This window comes from Urocitellus parryii, chromosome X (assembly GCF_045843805.1).
Source record: "Urocitellus parryii isolate mUroPar1 chromosome X, mUroPar1.hap1, whole genome shotgun sequence".
Lineage (NCBI taxonomy): Eukaryota > Metazoa > Chordata > Mammalia > Rodentia > Sciuridae > Urocitellus > Urocitellus parryii.
In genome coordinates, this window is record NC_135547.1 from 18,919,717 (window position 1) to 18,942,719 (window position 23,003).

The following is a 23,003-nucleotide window of genomic DNA, read 5'->3' on the forward strand; positions in this document are numbered from 1 at the left end:
ATGTTGGCTTTGAGATTCATTATTTGAAACTTATAACTGATTTAATAAGTGTTAGTTAAATTTCCAGGCTAGACCACAACAGCACATTTAACCTATAATGTAGTTGAACTAAAATACTGTCTGTGTATTTTAGTATGTACCAGTGACCCTACTCATTTTCTCAAGCATACAAAAGTGTGCTTTTTATTAGTTCTATTTCCTTTCCCTGTGTGGATGGTAGTAAATTTATATATCTTCCTTATCACTCCAGCCTCCCTACACATAGGCTGTGTGGAAATATCTTAATAACACCATTTGAAAATGGGTGTTATTGGCAGAATACACTATTAGACCACTTCTATCTCTCTATCATGAAACTATTGTTAAATTATGTTGGGAAAAATGGTATGTACTTGCATTTCTCATTCAAGCTAATAACCTAAACGTTCCCTTTTATTCTGGGGAGCAAACTTAGATAATTAGATGGTCATCTTTGAAAAACTTGAGATTTAAAAATTACCAGTTGGAGGCTTCATAATGGAATTCAGAAAGAAACAAAAATCCTGCTCTTTAGAAATGGCTCTCCTCTTGGCAGCATGGTTCAGTAGAGATAAAGTTGTTTCCAAGTTCCAAGGACACCTTCTCCAAGTCACTCTATTTCTTGTTAGACATGTCTCTGGAGTGGAGCCCACAGTCCTAGCCTATGGGCCTGCTGGCTTAGCTATTCTTCCCCCGTCTCCATAGTTTTATAGCACTACTCCTATGATTCCAATGTGTAGGGGTTTTTTTGGAAAGCCATACAGAGAAACTTTATCAGTAAGTGTTAGCATATGTTTTTAAAAAGGACAGAAAAACGGTTTCTCTTGCCCTTTCTTACCATGCTTCACAGTTAACAAATATGTTAAAATTGTGCCTTTATCAGTTTTAGAACTTATCAAGAGAAATTATTATGAAACTTCAGTTTGTTTTTTCTGATTTCTAGTTAAAATATGGCATATCCAATACATTTAATGAGCATTGTTTAAATTTTTTGACAGGGTCGTTGCAGAAATGTGTTTGGTTTGGAGATCAGAACAGAGCTAGAATACTTCACACATTTTCGGGAAGTTAGATTTTTTGAGATGATAAAATAATTTTAAATGGTAAAACCTGACTGGCACCCAGCAAACCAAAATCCTCTCATGGGTGCTACGTGGATTGACTGACTGATTTTTAAGACTGGCTATTAGGACTTGCCAATACTTCTCAAGGGTAAAGTTCTAGGAATGTTGAGTTCAGTGCTTTAGGTATGTCTTGACGGTCAGAAATCCAAGAGTGGGTGCTTTTGGTCAAAGAATTGTCTAAACTATTATAAAAGCCAAACCCTGGGTCTGTAATGTGAATGGGAGAGGAAGTTGGGCAGACTAACAAGATGGCAGATGGGGAACCAAGATAGGGCAAAAGTTGCACAAAGCTGTAATGAGGAATCTGTAGTGAGGAAATAGCCAAAGGACACACAGAAACATATGAGACAACTTCAATGGAGAATCTGTAGTGATGTCTAACCTATGGTGTAATTCCAAGTGGTAATCCTGAGCTAAGACAACTTCCTATATCATCAAAATCTATCTATGCCTATGAGATAATCCTCCTTTCTAAGGCAAGAAAAATTATTTTTTAAAAAAATACATGTTTCAATAAAAATAAGGCTTATAGGCAATTAACCTTCTGTTTCTAGAAATTATCCCATTGCCCTAGTTTTCCATCAGTCTGCCTTCATTGACCCCATGCCAGTGTTCTGGTGTCAGCTCCTGGCATGTTTGATAGTCATTGGATTTGAGAAATATCTCCGAGTTTATTTTTTTGGTTTTATACTTTAAATTTTCTATTATTTGCAAATTATCAGGCTAATATACAGTCTACAAATCAGGTTTTAAATTATAAACCATGTATGTGTGCACATATGTTTAGACCTGGGTGAAGTACAAGGAAATGCTTCCTTTGGTAGGCCTCCTACCCCCGCAACCCAACAGAATTCTCAGGTTTCTTATGTTCTAAATATGAACCTCTGAGTTTAAGGACTTGCTTAAATGTTTTTCTATATTATAAACTTTTTTTGTACACTGTTTACCTTAGCATGTTCATAAGCTGTAGACATACAGCCAGAACATGATAGTGACAGAGCTAACTGCTCCCCCTTTTGGCCAGTTCTGGGAATTTGTTTTTGATAGTAGAATTTCTAATTAGCATAGCTGAGTCAGTTGTCTCATGAATATGTTAATCAAATACTTAGTTCAGGAGGGTTAGGAAGAATTGCTTGGTAAAAGGAATAGAAATAGTAGAAGTGAGGCATAATCCATGTTTTGAACCACAGCAAAAGGACTCACCCCAAAATATCTGGGATTTTGTAAGAGTAATTATTTTTTTTAAAGTAGCATAATTAAATAAAAAACCTAAATAAGTTATGGTGATTAAAGTTGCTATATTAAAAATGTCTGAAATTTATGATAAAATGATATAACAACTATGAAGAGGTATTATTACTAAATATCTCCCTGAATCAAACTGTTTCCTAGATAGTTTGCATGATAAAAGAAGAAAATAGAGATGTTGTCGGATACTAGTCTACTGGAGAAACTCTTTTTAATTTGTCATCAGAGCAAATTTAGCACCTTTGGATGGGTGGCAGAACACAATGGATTGTCAGGCTGGTTCTGCAGTGAACCTTCTGCAACCTGGGGCAATTAACTGGGTCTCAGTTTTTCCATCCATAAAATGAGGGGGTTGAGCTAGATGCTCTCTAAAAACCCTTTCAATTCTAAAAATTCTCTCAATCTTTTAAACATGTAACTAGACCAGCTGCTTTAGTGAAAGGTCTTACAAGATGTTAATTAGCCATCTGTATGGTACCCTCTCTTTTTGCTCTATCGTTTCTTAACCCTCAGCTACTCTCACCAGGTCTTTGAAACCCTCCCATGAGCCTGCAGCTTGTTAACTTGAATAATAGTAGAAATTTTCTGAATTAGCTTAAAACACACATAAAAGAAATAATTGTCTATCCCATCTATCTACATGGGCTCTGTAAACCAGAGTGGTTACCCTTCTCTTAAGCCCTCAAGCCCGCCCCCATTGCCTATCATTTCACAGAGGCAGGGAATGAAGCACTCTTCAGACTTTTAGCTGAATCGTATTTTAATCACTGATTGAATTTTTTTCTGTAGTTCATATTGGCCATTACTTCATTAAGCCAGTAGGAAACCCAGTGTGGGGGCTCAGTGAGTTGAAGGCATTTGAATTCATAGTCCTGTAAAAGTAAGGACCTCAGTGGAAATGAGGTGTCCGCTCACCTTAAAAAACAAAACATGTCCACCTAAGTAAGCTTCATGGTCATCAGCCAAACTAAAATTTGTGGAATTTTCCAGACCCCTGAACTTAAATATGTATTTTTAAGATGTATTATTATCCTTTGCACAGCTATAATTACTGAAAACCATCTGGGAGGTTTTTAGGTTGAAAAATGTCTAAGATGTCCTCAAAATAAGTGTGTCATAGAAATGTATAGCATAACATGGATTGGTTGTTAATCTGTGCTTCAGATTTTGTTTATTAAGACTTTTTTGACTTGTTGCTTTTTTAAACCTCTGCTTTAGTGTAGTGAGCAGCATTTCACAGGCTGAGTAGTCACCAAAATACAGAGAAAGACATGAGGTTGCCTGGCCTCTCTGCAGATGCAGTGTTCCTTCCAGATCATGCTAATTCTCTTTAATTTAGTTGGAAAGTGCTGCTACTCTTTCCTTTACAATTCTATTTTCATTTCCTTCCATGTGAAAGAGACTAAAAACCAGTATTTTTGCTAATTCTTTTCTTTCTGTGAAACTTGATGAGAATGAGCCACTGCCAGCTTACTTTAATCAAATCAAGAGCTCAGACAACACGCACACATTTCTCTATTGACAAAGGTTTTCTGCCTTTTGAGTTGTTATCTGAAGTGTGACCAATTGTGGCTCTAACATTGGCTGTCTCTCAGATTGAAAGTCCTTGAGCAGCTCCTCTGGAGCCCAAAGTACTTTTACTCTTTGGGTCTCTGCAATTAGCTTGGACTTTTTCAGAAGTCGTGACATCAGCAAGAAACTGCTGATCTGTTTGCAGGAGAGTAAATACATAGTAGAGTTTCCCCTGAACTGCTTTTATTGACTCTGTTGGTTTGTTGTGCTTTAGACTGGGAGTTTGGGATGTTGTTGTTCATCTCTTCCCACCCCTTTCTGTGCATTTTGTCTGTCCTGAAAAAGAAAAGGCTTATTTAATCCACCACTGAATTGAACTGTTTGACCTAGAGAATTTTCCCAAGCCAGTTGCACTTCAGTTCCTTTTCATTTATTATCCCCACCCATATCTCCATCCTCTTAGCAGAGCAGTTAGAACACTTATAATAAATATGACTCAAACATACATTTTCAGGCAGCGAATTTGGCTATATGTCTGAATGATTTAGTAATTCTACACTGGATATGAATCCCAAGGAAAGAAATATCTGCATAGAGATGAGTGTTAACAGCATGGCTATCCCAGCATTATTTATTATAGTGAAAAATTGAAAATAAGCATAACACCCTGCAGGTATTATACTTTGACCTGCCCTTAAGATGTCATAGAATGTAGTCATTGAAAATAACATTTCTGAAGAATTTTTAATCAATGTTAGCAGTGTTACATGAGAACAGGATATAAATAATATAGCATGATGTCACCCATGTGACAAGATGTTTTTATAAGAAAAAACAGGAAGGAAATCTGATAAGTTATTGCTGTTCTCTCAGTATGGGATTATGGGTAATTTATATCATACTTTTCAGTTTTATTACAAGGAGGGGTATTTTTAAAACTATATTATATTCTGTTTTTAAAAAATATTTGACACCATAATTTATTTTAATTTTTTACTCATTAATTGTACAAATTAATGGGTGTCAAGTAACATTTACATACTTGCATGTGTTGCACCCTAATTGTGTTTACCCTCCTTTTGCCTTCTTTTTCTCTCCCCTCTCACCCAGTCTCAATGTCCTTCTCCCTTCTTTCAGGTCATCTTTTTTTGTTTTATTTTATTTTGTTTCCACATGAGTGAAGACATGTAATACTTGTCTTTCTGTTTGGCTTGTTTCACTTAATATGATGTCCTTCAGCTCCATCCATTTTTTTCTACAAATGACAGCGTATTGTTCTTCTTTATGGCTAACTAATACTCTATTGTGCATATATTCCATATTCTCTTTATCCATTTATTTTGACAGATATCTAGGCTGATGCCACATCTTGGTTACTGTGAATAGTGCTGCAGTACACATAGATGTGCAGGTATCTCTTTTGTATGCTGATTTTATTGCAATTGGGTAGACCCAGGAATAGGATAACTGGATCATATAGTAGTTTGCTTTTAGTCTCTTGAGGAACCTCCATGCTTTTTTCCTTGGTGGCTATACTAATTTACATTCCCACCAGTAATTTATAAGACTTCCTTTTTTTTCTACATGTTCATCAATATTTGTTGTTGTTGTTGTTGTTATTTATAGTAGCCATTATGACTGAGCTAAGAAGAAGCCATATTGTACCTTTCTCCAGTTTTTACCTTTTCCCTTATTGTGCATTTCTCCAATATTAAAGATATTGAGCATTTTTTCATATATTTATTGGCCATTTTTACTTCTGTTAAGAAGTGTCTGTTCAGATAATTTGCCCATTTATTGACTGACTGACTTGTTGTTTTGTTGTTTTCATCCTCTGCCAGATGAATAGCTAAGATTTTCTCCCTTTCTGGATGAGCTCAGTGGCACACATATGTAATCCAGGTGACTCAGGAGCCTGAGGCAGGAGGATTGCAAGTTCAAGGCCAGCAATTTAGTGAGACCCTGTCTCAGAAAGTGAAAAGGGCTCTGGCTGTATCTCAGTGGTTGAGCAATCCCCCATACTAGGGGGAAAAAGGACTTTCTCCCATTCCTAAGGCTGTCTCTGCATTCTGGTGATTGTTTCCTTTGCTAAGCAGAAGCTTTAATTTCATGTCATCTCATTTGTTAATTCCTGCTTTATTTTTCTGAGCTATTGGGGTCCTATTTAGGAAATTGTTGCCTGTAGCAATATCTTGGGATGTTTCCCCTATATTTTTTTCTAGATGTTTCACTGTTTCAGGGCTTACATTGAGACTTTTTATAATTTATTATTTCTCTCTTTATTAGGTTTATTTCTGCATTTTTGAGGCTATTGTGAATGGGATTGGTTCCCTGATTTTTTTTCTTAGTGAGATCATTATTGGTTATATAGAAAAGCTGTTTATTTGGGGGAACTTTCTACTTCAATGAATTGGCTTATCTGATCAAAGAGTCCTGTGGTGCAGTCTTTGGGGTTTTCTAAGAATAGAATTTCATCAGCAGCAAAAAGGAATAATTTGACTTCCTCTTTTCCTATTTGTAGCCCTTTTTTTTTCTCTTGCTTAAGTAATCTGGCTAAAATTTCTATACAATATAGCATAAGAATCATGAGTGTGGCCACCTTGACTTTTTCCTGGTTTTACAGAAAATCATTTTTCCCCATTCAGAATGATATTGGCTATAGGTTTGTTATATGTGGGCTTCATTATGTTGATGTATGATCCTTCTGCACTTAATTTATTCAGGGCTTCAAAATGAAGTGATGTTGAACTTCATCCATCAAAGGTGGTTTCTGCATCGATTAAGATGACTATGATTGTTTTCTCTTGACTCTGTTTATATGCTGTACTATATTTATTGATTTATGTATGTCAAACCATCCTTGTATCCATATAGTAAAACTACCTTGGTCATGATACGTGTTCTTTTTAATATACTGTTGAATTCAATTAGCAAATATTTTGTTGAAGATTTTTGCGTCTATGTTCATCAGGGATATTGGTCTATAATTTTCTTTTATATTGTGCCATTGTCAGGTTTTAGTGGGTAATATTAACTTTGTAGAATGAGTTTACAAGGGTTCCTTCTCTATTTTGTGGAATAGTTTCAAAAACATTGGTATCACTTCTCCTTTAAGAGTAGTAAAGTTCAGCACTGAATCCCTTCAATCCTAGGCTTTTCTTTTTTGGGAGACTTCTTTTACTGCTTCAATTTCATTACCTGTTATTGACCTATTTTGTTTTTTATTTACTCTAGACTCTATTTGGATATGTCATGTTTCCAGAAATTTTTCCATTTCTTCTAGATTTTCCAATTTCATGGCATAAAAATGTTCAAAATATTCCCTAATGATTCTTTGAATTTGAGTAGTTATCCATTGTAATTTACATTCATTGTTGGCCTAGGGGTGTATATTATCAGCAGAACACTAGCCTAGCATGCACAAGGTCTTGGGTTGGATTCCAGCACCAGATACACATAATATGCATATACACACATGTTCAAGGTTATTTTGAAAGATATGCAGTTGTTCTCATCACTTTATTGATTTTTCTTCTGGTTCTTTTGAGTACTCTGTTTATTTCTTCCAGTTTTATGCTATATTGATAATGTGTGATTCTTTACTGTTTCTCATTTGTGTTTCTGCTCTTCTTTATTTCTCTTCTGTGCTCTTTTTTATGTTAATCTTATTTCTTCTTCTGGATTAAGGATTGAGGATTCCCTTAAGTATCTTCTGTAATGGTGACCTAATTGTCATGCATTTCTTTAGTTGATGCTTATCTTGGAAGGATTTTTCCCCTTTTGGTACCAGGGATTGAACCCACTGAGCCACATCTCCAACTCTTTTTATATTTTTTATTTTGAGACATGATCTCGCTAAGTTGCTTAGGGCCTTGCTAAATTGCTGAGGCTAGCTTTGAGCTTGTGATCCTCCTGCCTCAGCCTCTTCAACCATTGGAATTACAGGCATGTGCCACCACACCCGGTGGAAGTTCTTTCTTTATTTTTCTTGTTCTCTCTCTCTTTTTTTGATCCTGAAGGATAGTCTTACTGGGTATATTGGTTCCATTTGCTTTCTTTCAGGCCTTGAAGTTCACAATTCCATGCTCTCCTAACCTGTAGAGTTTCTGGTGAGAAATCTGCTGTTATTCTTGTGTGTTTACTTACAAATATGACTTGGTGCTTCTCTTTTGTAGCTTTTAATATTTTTGCTCTATATTATAATTTTTGCAATCTATAATATAATCATAAATTATAGAGGTTCTTTTTTATGGTTATTTCTACTTGGGGTTTTGTGTATGTGTACCAGGGATTGAGCCCAGGGCCTCATGCATGCTAGGCAAGCACTCTAGCACTGAACTATATCCCCAGCACCTATTTCCCAAGATTTGGGATATTTTCTGCCATTATTTCACTTCATAGATTTTCTGTATCCTCATTATGTAGTTCTTTTGCCAAATACTTTGACACTTGATCTTTTAATAATGTTTCAGAGATTTTCTGTGTTCTGTTCATTCATTCTTATTTTTTCTTTGTTGTGTTCTGAATGTGGTGATTCATCAACTTTATTTTCAAGCCTGATTCTTTCTTCTACTTGATCTAGTATATTGTGAGGTTTTCAACTGAGTTTTTAATCTGATTTACTGAGCTTTTCATTTCTAAGACTTTTTTCTCCCCCAAATCTCTCTTTATTAAAGTGCTCATTCATATCTTGCATTATCTTCCTGAATTCATTTAGTAGTTTATTTGTATTTTCTTATATTTTATCATGCTTTATAAAAATCATTATTTTGTTTTTTTTTTCTAGCATTTCTTCCTTTTAATATCTTTGTCATCCATTTATTAGAGACTTAGGAACTTTAGGAGGTGTCGGAGTACCTGTTTTTTTTTTTTTTCATACTTCTTGTGTGTCTGTGTTGTAATTTGCATGTGTTGGGATGTATGTCTCTTCCACTTTTATGTGAATGACTTCTTAGTAAAGTTTTTTTGATGTGTCCTGGGGTATCAGTTTGTTGTGTTGTATTGACTTTATCATAAACTCTTTGGCTGTGATTGGTGAGCTTTGATATACTGTGTTAGAGCTTGAGGGACTCTCTTTCTCTGTAGTTCTTGCGAGAATGGGCTTCCTCTGGTGGTTTAGGCAGGAATGGTATAGATAGTAGGGTACATGGGGTACACACTCTGTGATTACTGCTACAATGGGAATGGAAGCCCCTATCATATGTTGGGGGTTTCCTGGGCTCTGTTGTTATTGGTTCTATTACTTGAAAGCAAGTGTGCTACTAGCTGGTTCAATTGTGGTGATGGGTATGTCCAAAGGAATTGAAATCAACATATTTAAAAGATACTTACCTTCTAGTGTTTATTGCTGTATTGTTCACAGTAGCCAGAATATGGAATCAAACTAAATGTCTGTCAACAGAGGAATTGTTAAAGAAAGTGTTAGTGTGTGTGTTTGTTTTGTGTGTGTGAGTGATTTACATATATACATCACAGCTATGGAAGTCCTTAAGTAAATTGCTTAGTTGGTGATGGAAGTGACCTTCATAAAATGGAATGATGCCCAGCAGAAGTACTGAGTACACAGTACTAAGCCTGTGTCCCTGGTCATGTTAGCCAAAGATAGGAGCTGGGAGATACAAACATTATACTTTCCCCTTAGAGCTGAGGCACTCAAAATGATTTCAAGGAATAAAATTAACCTTGGAAAAGAAGGGTGATCCTACTTTTGCAAGATCTCCTAGCAAACTTTGATATGTGAACAATCCCTAATGAGGGCCACAGCTGGCAATTGGCCTGTCAACTTAGGAGCAACCTATTAATTTTCTCTCCACTGATAAACATTAGTTGATTATGTGACCTTTTGGCACACCGTACTTTATCAGGCACTCTTGAGGAGTGAGATTATGCCATGATAGAGGAAAGTGCTTGTTAAAAGCTTTCACACACTCCCAAAAATGCAAGTCAGAAGAGGAGATTATAAACCAAAGTTTCAGTTTCTTAGTAAAATGCTTTCTGATTCTTCTTTCCCCTTTACTTTTGTAGATGCCTGTATTAGCTGTTCTTCATTAGATATTTGATATTGGGTGAAAGAATAGCTGAGTATAACTCCCTTTTATTAACGGTTTGAAAAGTATGATTTGTAGCATTTACAAAGAGGCTTCTTTTCTTAGGAATTTTGTTGATATGGTGACTTAATGTTTACATGCCACTCCAGGGCTATGAAAAACAGCATTTATAGTAAAGGGGAAATTAATCCTTGTATGTAAAAGGCAACTTCCTAATAATGTAAATACAAGGTGGTAGTTAATAGCACCAAGCAAATGGATTGAATGGAAAAGGTTTCCAGTCTCTAAGGTCACAGGTTGATTCTAGAATACATTCTAGCTCGTTAATCAATGGCTAGCCATTTGTTTATTAAAAAAGTAACTAATGGCATTTAATAGCAGAACTGGAGGTCCTTTGACCTTTTTGAAGAATTTTGAATGTTTATTCGATGCAAGACAAGTGGCTGCCGATGGAAGTTCCAGAAGTACACGATGTTCTTCTTCTTTTTTAAAAGACAGGATATTTACATAGAAAAAATTTGTATGGAAAAGTTTTGTCTTTTCACTCTAGTTTTTCCCATGTTAAATCAGTACTGCTTCTACTAAGAATAATTACATTTTAAAGCTAGAAAATACTTAACAGTCCCCTAACTCAGTCTTTGTATCTAGCAGTCTTTTGACAAACAAGGTAATATGCAAATGTAATATATTGAAGGAGGGGGTGAGAATTGATCTGATGGCTACTTCTTGATTTTTACATGTGTATGCTGTGTATGGTGTTCTTTCTTTTAATGTAATGTAAGCTGTCTTTCCAGAATTGAGGTTTCTCCATTCCTTATTTTTCACTCAGTAGTTGTTCCCACCCTCTTAGATGTCTGGGACACTTCACAGCCTTGGAAGGTAGAGCCATTAAACATTTCCTTTGGGATAAACAGGTCTCAGTTTTATAAGGCCTTGGGTCTTCTCAGCAGACCTCCAGCAGCTTTGAGCTTCATTTATTTCCCCTGATGGATTATGTTTGACTCTACTAGGAAAGATAAAAACCAGTCTTAAAAGATTATTTTTAAAAATGATTGTTCCTATAAAGAAATTCAAAGGGTTGCAACACATTATTTCCTGTACTTCTAGCAGTGTTTACATATTGAACATCTACTTCATGCCAGGCATTAGTTAATATCCCTATTTTGTGGATAGGGCAGTAGAGACTCAGAGAAGTTTGTCCTTTTACCCAACTGTGGTCACACAGCTCCAAGTAAGAATCTTGTGCTTTCCCCACTGTGTCATGCTGCTTCAGATTCACAGCATGTTATTGTGCTTATTTCCTTTCTAGTGTTAAGTGACCATTCATGAGCTCAAGGAATGGCAGCTGCTTGATCTTCAGAACACATATACTTATGCCTCCAAACTGAAAATTGAAGAGTGAATAAACCCTGATCACAGACACTATCTCTCAAATGCTCGTTAAACACCTCCTTCTTGACTTACTTTCACTTAAATCAGACTCTTTGAGCAGCATTTTTTTTTTCATGAATACACTCAACAGCTGCAAGGGAGATCTAACTTCCAATTAGCTTGGCTTCTGAAATGTGTGTTACTCTGGTTTACACTATTCTTGGCTGGTTCTCTTATCCACCATATACATTATAATTGGTTTCAGGCATAATGATTATGAAGGAAGATTGCTAGGTGTCTTGGACTAGGCAGCTTTTATTTAGCAGTTAGAATGTAATGCAGGATGGGAATGGAGATGAGCAACACTGCGGTTGAGGAAGTGGCTATTGATGGCTGTGTACCAGGACCTGAACATCTAATTCATGGTCCATTCTTCACTGTAGAAGGAAATATTATGGAAAGAAAAGGGGTGAGGGAGCAAGGATATGAAAGTATTATGCAAGAACATATGGGAACTGCTAATTTAATTGAAAGGAAAGATATATTTTTTTTCTTTAATAAGAAATTATTAAACTCTCACTGACATTGTACCTAATCAGTATGGATTTTATAATTTAAATTATGTGTGCCATCCATGTGAGGTATCCTTTCAGACAGAAAGTATAGGCCAAAAAGTCCCATTTAACAGTGCTAGTGAAAATAAGTCTAAGGAAAAATGAGTTTGAGACTTTTGGATCCCATCATTTTTGTTCTGTTGACTCTCATAGGCAAAAGAGATGAATATTTAAGAACTTCCTACATGAAATAAAGGATTAAGAAAAAAAATTTTGGGGGATGCTGGGAATTGAACCTAGTGCCTTGCACATGTAAGAAAAGTATTCTACCAGCTGAGCTATATCCCTAGCCCAAGGATTAAGAATTTTATAGATGTTTTTAAAATCTCTGGTGCACTCATAAACCATATGTGGAAAGTGGTGGTATAGGAAAGGTGAATTGGATGGGGGAAATTTGTCTTTCTAGAAACTTTCATTGTAGTCTGATTGGGCAGAAGGAAGGTTGAGATGCATGGTTAAACTGTATGCTTTGATTTGAGCCCATAATATCCACTCAGTACATACTTGTCAAATTGCATAGCCATTTAGAGAGATTAAATTGTGAGGTTTTAGTTTGTTATATCAGTTTTATAGAATTTCTCAAGCATTTATTAACCATATGTCCATTCAAATGGTTTTTATATTTGTAACTTATATGTCCACATTAAAGACTCTTTTAAAATGTGAAGGAAAGGAAATAAAATTTCAGAATGATGAAATGAATTAGGATTTAGTATGCAGATAGCACCAAGCTGCTTTTTAAAGTACAAACTAACTTAAATTCACACACTCTTAAGATTTTCCCAGATAGACTGTGAGTTGTGAGAACAAGTGTAAACTCCATGGTGGTGTTCATATTAGCTTCAAATCAGTCTCCTCTACATGGGATCATTTCTCTTATACTGTGAGTAGCTATATTTTATGTAGCTATATCAACTGCTAAACTCCTGACCTGTACAAGGAACTGTAAGAATGTTTTACTTTTTCCATAGAACGTTCAGTGTCTTCATGCTTGTTTGGCCTGCAGCATTTTGAAACCTAAAGGGGATGAACTTTGACATTTTTAGAAGTTTTAAATTAAAACTAAGCTAGATGTGCCATTCTGTATGTTTCTCCCTCAATTAAAAAAAAAGCCATGACTGTAGGTGCCATTCATTAAAAATGTAAGAAAGTATTAAGAAAGATTCATTAAATGAATTTGAAGGGAGAAGCCAAAAAATTCTTAACACCCAGTTTTTCTGATGTGTACCAATTTTATGAGCAATATAATGAAAATGTAATACAGGGAAAAACCTGTGATTGCTGTTGGAACTCGCTCTTTTAGGTCATGCAGCATTAATAGTGTGGCGTTAACACAAGGCTTGCATATTGTTCTCAATGACCAGGCTTTATTTTTCCAATATGTGAGTGCTATATATGCAACACACTGGATGTGTCACAACACAACCCACATGCTCCGTTAGTTTCCTGATTGGCAAACAACACTTAGCATGGAAGCTGGTGATTCAAGCACAGTATGAGACATAGATCAGATGACATTTAAGGTTCCTTCTCATCCACAGACTGCCCAACTTTGAATCGTAGAAAAGTGCTGCATGCATTTAATCATTCACATTAATACTTAGTTAAGAGGGTCCCATATAAGAAAATTTGTCCCCAAGACACCATAAAAATAACATCTAAGGCTGTAGCAATTTTTTTAGGTGCGATTTATTTGAAAGACTTTTCCCCTTGATTAAAACAGTACTGCTTGTCCCAAATGTTCTACAGTCAACACAGTAGTTGCTGAGCAGCTGGTGATTGCTAGTGAGAAATGAAATGGGAGAAGTTTTCAGGTAGAACAGTTGTTCTCCAACCTCAGGCTACAGAAGAATCACACAAGGGTAGATCCAACCCCAGGGTTTCTGATGCAGTAAGACTGGGGTGGGACCAAGAACCTGTATTTTTAACAAGTATCTAGCTGATTCTGATGCAGTGCTGGTCCCTGGCTCATGCTTTGAAAACTCTGCAGGATTTTGGAGAGAATAAAAGGATAGTTGATTACTTACATGGTTCCTGCAATGGTTAGTTTTGGTTGTCAAGTGAATTGAGGGATGCCTAGAGAATTGATAAAGCACACATTGGGGTGTGTCTGTGAAAGTGTTTCCAGAGAAGATTGGTATTTGGGTCAGTGATCTGAGTGGAGGAAGCCATGTTCTGAATGCCAGCAGCACCAACAAATAGTCTGGGCCCAGATGAAACAAAAAACATGGAAGAAGCAGGGAAGCCAGCACTTGGTACTGCTTACACTTGACCCTTCTTGTGCTGCTGTGGCATCAGACTCTAGGTTCTTTAGCTTTGAATTCAGACATGCACCAGCGACACTCCAGGGGACTTTCAGGCCTTTGTCCCAGGACTGGGGCAGTATCATTGACCCCTCTCTGGACTTAGCAGTTATCAGATTCTGAGGCTCGCCAGCCCATATGTGGCCATCATGGGGCTTCTTAGCCTCTGTGATTGTGTGAGCCAATCTAATTTATATATATATATATATTATTTTTTTTCCTATTGGTTATTTTCCTTAGGAGAACCCTGACTCATGTAGTTCCTCTAGCTCTTTTTTTCTTTTTCATTTTCTGCCCTCTCACTTGAAGGGAGAGAGCTTTGGTAAAAATGCCAATGGGGATGGGTTGACCTGCCTGTTTGTTTACTCTGCAGAGAGAATCCAAGCCTAGGAAATAAAAGACCAGCAATAGTAGAAAGAAAAACTAGATGAAAGGAGGAGAGAGCTCCCCCAAAACCAAACAAACAAGCATATTCAAAATTTGAAAATCTAGCACTAGAAAGAACTATGGACTTTATCCCTAAGTCTCAAGGAAACATGAAGTGATGGTAGAGAATCTCTTGGCATGAAAGGGTTAGTCACACACACTTCTATCTTTTTCCAAAAGGCTTTAGGTTACTCAGTTCAGGTTTTGTAAAAATGTATTTGGAGTTAGTTGTCAGTCTCTGGTTTGTCCACCCAGTGTGAGAAGAGAATGGTTTTGTAGCTCTATTGTATTTTGATAAGCTTGCCAATGTTCTTGCTTTGAAGTATGTGGCATATTTTCTTTCTGCTCCATGTTCACTTAGAGACACTTTCTTATTTGATGTGGTCCTTATATTTTGCTCTGGTATTTATTATATTTCCTGCTTATAAACTTGATATCATGAGGTATTTATTTTTATACCAGACAAGAGATTCTTTAAGAATGATTAATGTTACAGATACTCTGTTAGCTCCTCTTTTTCATTGAACTTCCTGAGAAAAGCTCCAAGAGGAGAAAACCAATTCATCATTTGTACTTGAGAGATTAAAATCTTTAACACTTTGTCCATGGCTGTGTGGTGGCCAAAATATAAATCTGAAATAACTAGATATTCCCGTTTGTATTTTTTCAGTTATTTTTCCATGTCCTCTTATAAAAGGTATGCTTAAAGTCCATTTTGTATTTATATTTTTTATGTGGTGCTGAGGATAAAGCCCATTGCCTCTCATGTGCTAGGCAAGTGTTCTACTGCTGAGCTACAACTCCAGCCTTGCATTTATATTCTTATTGTCTATATCTCTTTCTTTTTTTCTTTCACATACAAAGGACACTGTATGAATCTTTTAGGAGCCCAAGATTAATTTATATTAATATCACAGAGGACCCAAGAACTTACTTTCAGAACCCTTCTGTGCTTGCTTCTAGGGCTATTTCATAATGTTTCTTAGCCTCAAGAATTTCTTACTACATAGATATGTAAGGAGGAGAAATGAAAAACCTCACACCCAAGTAAAACAACTTTTGAGAATGCCTATCCAGCTCTTAGGTTACAATTAGGGGTTAGATTCATGCTGTTGAAAGTTCCTCAAAACCTGATATTTTAGACATTTGTTTGTTCAGTTTTTCATTCAGAAAGAGAATGTGTGTATATTATACTGACTCTTGAGTAGTTGTTGCTTTAAAATTTCATATTTTAATTAAATTTCATATTTTCCATCTCTTAAAGGTAGACACATGTGTAAGTGACTTTGTGACATAGGTTTTTTTTTTCACTGACAAGTGATTGGAATTGATAAATTCCCCAGAAAGCATTCACTCTGTATACAAACATGTTTTCCAATTTAATTTCTGACACTTTTCAGTTTTCAAATTTATCTACAAAACATTTCGTTATTTAATTACTAAAAAAAACCCCTTCTTCCTTTCTCTCATTTTTTGTTTTGTTTTTAGAATTCTTCAAAGAACTACTTGAAAATGCAGAGAAATCCCTGAATGATATGTTTGTGAAGACATATGGCCGCTTATACATGCAAAATTCAGAAGTATTTAAAGAGCTCTTCAAGGAGTTGAAGCACTACTATGTAGTAGGAAATGTGAACCTGGAAGAAATGCTTAATGACTTCTGGGCTCGCCTCCTTGAACGGATGTTCCGCCTGGTGAACTCCCAGTATCACTTCACAGATGAGTATCTGGAATGTGTGAGCAAGTATACTGAGCAGCTCAAGCCCTTTGGAGATGTCCCTCGGAAATTGAAGCTACAAGTTACTCGTGCATTTGTGGCAGCCCGTACTTTTGCTCAAGGCTTAGCAGTTGCAAGAGATGTAGTGGGCAAAGTCTCCGTGGTAAGTGCTGTTTGCATTCTATGTGTGTGTTTTTGTTTTGTTTCATTTTAAAAGCAAGTTTGGGAAAGGTACAGAAATGAATCACTAGAATTCCATTGGCTCAAAAAGTCTTCTCTCTTTATCTCTTGCCTCCTCTTCTCTCACACTTTGTTCTCATACTTGTGCTTTTTAGAGTTGCTAAACAAAACCATGATGAACATCTTCATATATCATTATTCTTTTCTGTAGTTTCCTTAGCAACCATTCTTAGAAGTAGGATATGTGTTTGCTCTGGAATCTTAACTTCAAAAATGAGCTTAATAACCTCCATACTCTTCAGTTCTTATTATTCCACTCCCCATCTTGAAAAAGAAACTTATACACACAGGTTCCACATTTGGTTGTTTTGAGTGACTATGTTGGAGCCTACTAGTTATAGTCTAGAAAGTAATTTATAACCAACCCATGAGCCCATGCTCCCTTATTATAAGTTATACTCAGAGCCTTTTAGAAGACAGAGCTTTCCATGATAATTAATGTGGGTCCCATTGCTCTTGACCATGACAATTATTTATAGGATTACCATTAAAGGAAATAAAATTGTAGTGTGTAAGCAGGATGATGAAATGAACCTGATTCCTCAATTGTACATTAAGCAAATTGGACTAGATCAGTGTTTTTTTTTTTTCAGATTATGGTCCTTGGGGCCAGCTTGGAAGGTGCTTCTAGGCTTCCACAAAGATAAAGGGATCTGCTGTTTTTTAGTGGGTGAGACTGTGCATTTGTGCCTTTATCTCCCTAGTTTCACCAGAGAAGCTTTGCTTTTTTTGCTTTTATGCAATAGGGTTTTGAGCAAGATTTGAAAGGGGAAAAGGTTCTATTGCTATTTCCCCATTCCTTCCTCAATGAAGCTTGTTGTTGTTGTTATTATTGCTGCTGTTTTGTGTGTGGTGCTGGCAATGGATCCCAAGATCTTGCATATGCTAGGCAAGCACTCTACTACTGAGCTATACTCCCATCCCCTGAAAAATTTTTGCAAAGCCATTCCACCACTCCCCTTCCATGACCCCAATACCAGGGAAGAAACAGATATACTGGGGCAAAGTTATGTTTGCAAGACTGATGTTAGTGTTACCTTTAGGCCCTCAAAGGAAAAGCCAAAGTGTAGGTCATTGCTAAAGAGCCTATACACACAGAATAGCAGCCTCCAATTAGGCCATTTGGTTGTTTTAAGGACTGGTCAACAGAAACACTGGACAGGACTACAAACACTGAAATAGTCACCTGACTCCCTATCAGAGAGTTCATCTATAGTTAATGTGACCATATAATATATTGTCCAAACTTGGACATGTATTGTCTAAACCAGGAGGTGCTTATTACTAATAACTATATATAGGCAACAGGTGTCACTATTAATAAGCAATGAGGACTGCCCGGGACGTACAGTCATCCCAGTTAAAGAGGAAGATTTTATTTAGCAGAATGAAGAAAATGATTCTAAAGGATAATGTGTTATGAAAAACAGTTGCTTATAGGATTTTTCACATTAGAATTGGATAATAATAAGGATTAGTTGATTGATTGCATTACATTATTGTTTTTTTCTATATCATCTTCAGCCCATCAACTATCAGAAAATAATTTTTTGCACTGTTTTTGTTCATTATTCTTCCTTATGATATTTTTATTGTACATTCCAAGTATCTGTGGGGGTATATGAGGCTGTGGTTGGGGTGAGGGGATGATTGTTATAATTAAAGGAATAATTTGGTTCCTCAATTTCTGCCAACCCCAACAAACATTATTAATTTTGGAGACACTTATGTCGGAGCCCCTAAAACAGTGCATGATTAATCCAGATCAATTATTTACATTTGACATTTTTTCAACAGTTCCTTGTGTTTACCCTAAGCTGAAAAGGCAGTAAGGTTGGAAATAATGTTTTACAGCTACTTTAAGTATTGTATTTGTAATCAGAAACTTTATAGAAAAATACTGTTTTGGCTTCACCATTGAGCTGCTTCTAGACTTGAGGATTGACTTGAAATCAAACCCTTCAACCAGGTTGGTTTATGTTATCTAAATTCACAATAAGAAGATACATAGGCATCATGTCAGTTTCTAAAGGTACATAATCAAGAATTGTATCCAAATATACCATCTGTGGAATGTTTGTAAAAGCATGCCAAGCATACTTGCACACTTGAGAAAATATTACATGAACTGTTGAAATATGACTACCAGTTAAATAGAATTTAAGGTACAGTGACATGAGGAAGACAATGAATGACCTGGCTTTCAAAACCTATTTGAAATTGAAAATGTTGAAAAAATCCATGTGACTAATTTATAATTAAAATCTTCTACCAGTTTGGGCCCTGAAGCAATTTTTTTCAGATACAGGGTCACCCCTTCTAACACCTGCCTGCCAGCAATTTCCATGTGGAACTAGAACAACCCAAGAAATAAACATACCTTCTTTTGGTGCCCAATAAAATTAATTGCCTTGAGCTTAAAAAAGACATTTTAGAGTAGGAAATGTGTTTCCTAATTGAAGAGACCCACCTTTCCCACTTCCTTAAAATCAAATATGACAAGCATCCTAGTCTTGGGGCTACTGATTACATCTTAACTCAGAGATGTTCCTACTTTCTCTTTATGAGTGGATGCCCTACTTTTACAGTTTACTTCTGCAACAAAATGGTTGCAGTTTTAAGTTGAGCAATGATTTGTTCACAGCCAAATCTTTGAAAGGCCATTAGCACAATCAAGTTTAAGTTACTTCAAGATAAAGGCACTGCTTCGCTGAAGTAAATGTGCCTTGCTTCAATTTTCTGGGCCCAAACATCCAGTGATTTCAACGCACTCCATTGAGCTTTCTACTCAAACTTCAGAAAAGTCCTCTTAATTAGTAGCAGATGGTTCAAGAATACCCTAGTGCTGCACGTCTTTGTATTACTTATTCCATCTTTATTTGCCATGGTTCATGATACATTTCTTATATACCTGCTTGTAGCAGCAGTTTTGCCTGAAAGGGCGAAGTCTGTTGTGGTCTTTTGGAAATGCACAAGTGGTTACATGCACCATGAAAATTAATAGCTCCTACGCCAAAGAGAGTTGCATTCTCATGGTTTCAATTAACACTGACATAATGGGACTATGTCTACACCCCACCCCAAACTACAGGGGCTATAATTAGAAATCATGTGTCTTACCATTGAGATGTCTAAATGACTGTCCTGCCTTGAAAACAGTGCATCACTCTCCCATCATTATTCGCAATGCCCTGGCACCTACAAGAATACTTAAAAAAAATACTTTGCCATTTCTCAAAATCATTATATATAAACTTAAAAGGCAATCAATATAAAAAAAAATTAAATTTTTTTTAGTTGTCAGTGGGCTTTATTTATTTATATGTGGTGCTGAGATTCAAACCCAGTGTCTCACACATGCTACACAAGCACTCTACCACTGAGCCACAATTTTTGGAATGTAGACTCACTCCAAAAATGTGAGATTCTGGGGATGGGGCTATAGCTCAGTGGTGGAGTGCCTGCCTTGCAAGTGTGAGGCACTGGGTTTAAGATACTAAGTGCAGACATATATTCAACCCTTGATATTACTTTTTGCTTATGGTCTTAAAGACTAGGTAAGATTCAGACTACAGTGGGGTTAGGAATGGTAGGTGTGCAGGAGGTGCCAGAGCTGAATAAATTGAGATTGCACATGCTCAAAACAAAAATAGAGCCCTCTTCAAGGGGGGCAATATGATGATATTTCAACACACAGTTCATAACTGCATCTAGTCATTTCAGACAAAAATTAGACACACTTTCAAATATTAATGCAGCTTCAATTCCATCTACAACGTGCCCACAAATGTTCCTGAATGAATCCTAGTTTGTTCCATATATTTTGTTACATTCTCAACATTCTATTATCATATAAATAGGAACTTCTCATCCTCCTTTCTGTGCATTGAATTCAAAACTAGCTAGGAAATTGCTGAATAAACTCATCACATCCCACAACAAGTGTGGATTCCCTATCTCTTTCTCTTACCATAATTTTGGGAAATATTTCCTGTTATTTTTATTGAGCACTTATGTTACCAGGCAACAGATAAAATCTAGACCTTTTCTGTTTGTTTGGTACTATTGGCTGTGCAAAAAATAAGATTACTGCAACAAATGTATGTTAGGAACTGGAATAAACTAAAAGGAAATGTGTTTCTAACTTGAGTGCAGCATGTTGACTGCCATCACTGTGTAATGTGGCTTAAGGCTCGTTCTGAATTACTGAAATGAAATCCAGGCTGTGTGAACAGTTCTGCTCCAGCATTTTTCTTTTTGCATGCTGCTTGCAGTAGTTTTTAATGTGGAGTTTGGAAAATGCAGGTTATTTGGTTAAAAAGCTCAATGTATGTTAAAAGTCTTTGCAGAGAAGGAAACTTTTCTGCAAAGGTTTTTTATAGCAGATATGGCATGCAGATGTCATGTTAAATGCATATCATTGGGAAGGCAAAAAGGAGGTGTAATTTGTTGTGTTATGTTTTGAGATACTGGGAATGGAACACAGGGCTTCATGCATGATAGCCAAGCACTCTACCACTGAGCTGTATCCCTAGCCCACAGTGATTATTTTAACAGAAAATGAGAATTCTTCCACTGACTTTTACCATGGAACATAGACTCACTCCAAAAATGTGAGATTCTGGGGCTGGGGCTATAGCTTAGTGGTAGAGCCCCTGCCTCACAGGTATGAGTCACTGGGTTCAATCCTCAAGACCACATAGAAATAAATAAATAAATATTTTAAAAATCTGAGATTCTAAGTCACCTCCTAGAATTACCTTAACATTTAGAAAGCCCTTGATCAAACTCAAAGGGATTTATAACACTTGGAATTGAGTATCAGCATATTGTCATTATGGGTCAATAACTCAAATTCAGTCCAAATGACATTCTCTTTCTATCATACCTGCCTCCAAAGGTAAATATATTTCTCATTTTTTACATAAATAATCTGAGACCTTTTTTTCTTATGTATATCAGGCCCTGGTTTTTAGTAGGAATTGATAATCTCTGCTATAGTTAGCTGCAGTTCATTCAAAACTTTAGAACTTTGGTAAAATATGAATTGTTTTCCAAGAGAACTCTTTTTCTCTTCAAGTCCTGCAGTGTTTTCTTGAGCCTTTGAATTCTTTATGAGCAGGGGCTAGTGAGTAATGCACCATAATTGTATATTCTTCCTTACTCTATAACACATCGAGCAGCTCTAAAGATATAGGTCTGGTACTTAGTTAAGTCATTATTATTTTATTACACAATGTGTCCTCTCATTCAAATGTTAGTATTGCTCCACGTAGAACAGGTATGTCCTAAATTGCCCTCTAACAAAAACTGATTCATTTGGTCAGTAAACTTTGAAAGCTACAAATTATCACTAGGAGGCATCCAGCTTCATAGCTAAGAGGTGGAAATACTATACTAGGTCTGGGAGCTGTGGAGAGGGACCAGACCCAGTTGTTACCCTCAAGCTTCCTACAGTCTACAACTCAAAAGAAGCCATTTAGATACACATCAAGGTGGCTGAGGGTGTGTAACTCAGTAGTAGAGCTCTTGCCTGGCACATGTGAGATCCTCATTTTAGTCCCCAGCACTGCAGAAATAAAAAACCAAACAAATAAAACTAGACACACCTCACGAAGGTACACATGTTCTGAAAACAAATTCCTTGGTTTAAATCTTGGCTCTGCCATTTACTGGAAGACCTTGTGTGAGTCCTTTAATTTCTTTAAGCCTCCCTCTAATTCATTGTAAAATGAGAGGATAAATGCCTCATGTTATTATTTGGAGACTTAGATATATTAATAATTTGCAGTCCTAATAACAGAACCTGACACATACTAAGTACTCTATAATGGTATCCCATAAATCAGTAAAATCCAATAAAAGCTATCAATAGTAACTGTCAGAAAAACAATATTTTTCTCTTGCACCTTGGCATCAAGAGCCTCATAGCCACAAAACTATGAAAGCTAAATAAGCATTTTCTCTCTGAGAGCATTAGGCCATTTTTTTTGTTGAAAGTGAGCAGTGGAGGAGTATAAAGTTTTCCTTTTCTGGTTCTTTCTTTATATGATTTTTGAGAAATAACTATGAAATCTCTAAGATACATCCAAAAAACATGGCTTTTGTAAAAGGCAGTCATAACCCCCAGCCTTAATGAACCTGAATGTCACTGACATGTGGACTCAATAGGCCCTTCTAAATAAAAGAAAAGCATATCAAATCTTAGTCAAGAGCCATGCCCCAAAGTAACAACCAAAGTGCATGTTTTAAGTGGCAGGCCATGCTATCCAGAATAAATGCCGAATTTTGGATTAAAGGAATGCCTTGGAGTATAGTTACCATTTTTGCTAATCCCCCTGTGTGGCATCATCTACTACTTGGCCTTTGGTCTTCCAAAGTAA

The 23,003-nt window shown here is 36.3% G+C and overlaps 1 protein-coding gene across 1 annotated transcript in view; it reads left to right on the top strand.

Annotated features, from left to right (window-relative positions):
* Gpc4 (glypican 4) overlaps window positions 1-23,003 on the top strand; it is a 111,928-nt gene that overhangs the window by 75,051 nt on the left and 13,874 nt on the right. Inside the window, exon 3 of the mRNA XM_026405603.1 lies at window positions 16,152-16,543. Within this exon, the coding sequence (XP_026261388.1) occupies window positions 16,152-16,543 (392 nt within the window). The remainder of the gene's footprint in view (window positions 1-16,151; window positions 16,544-23,003) is intronic.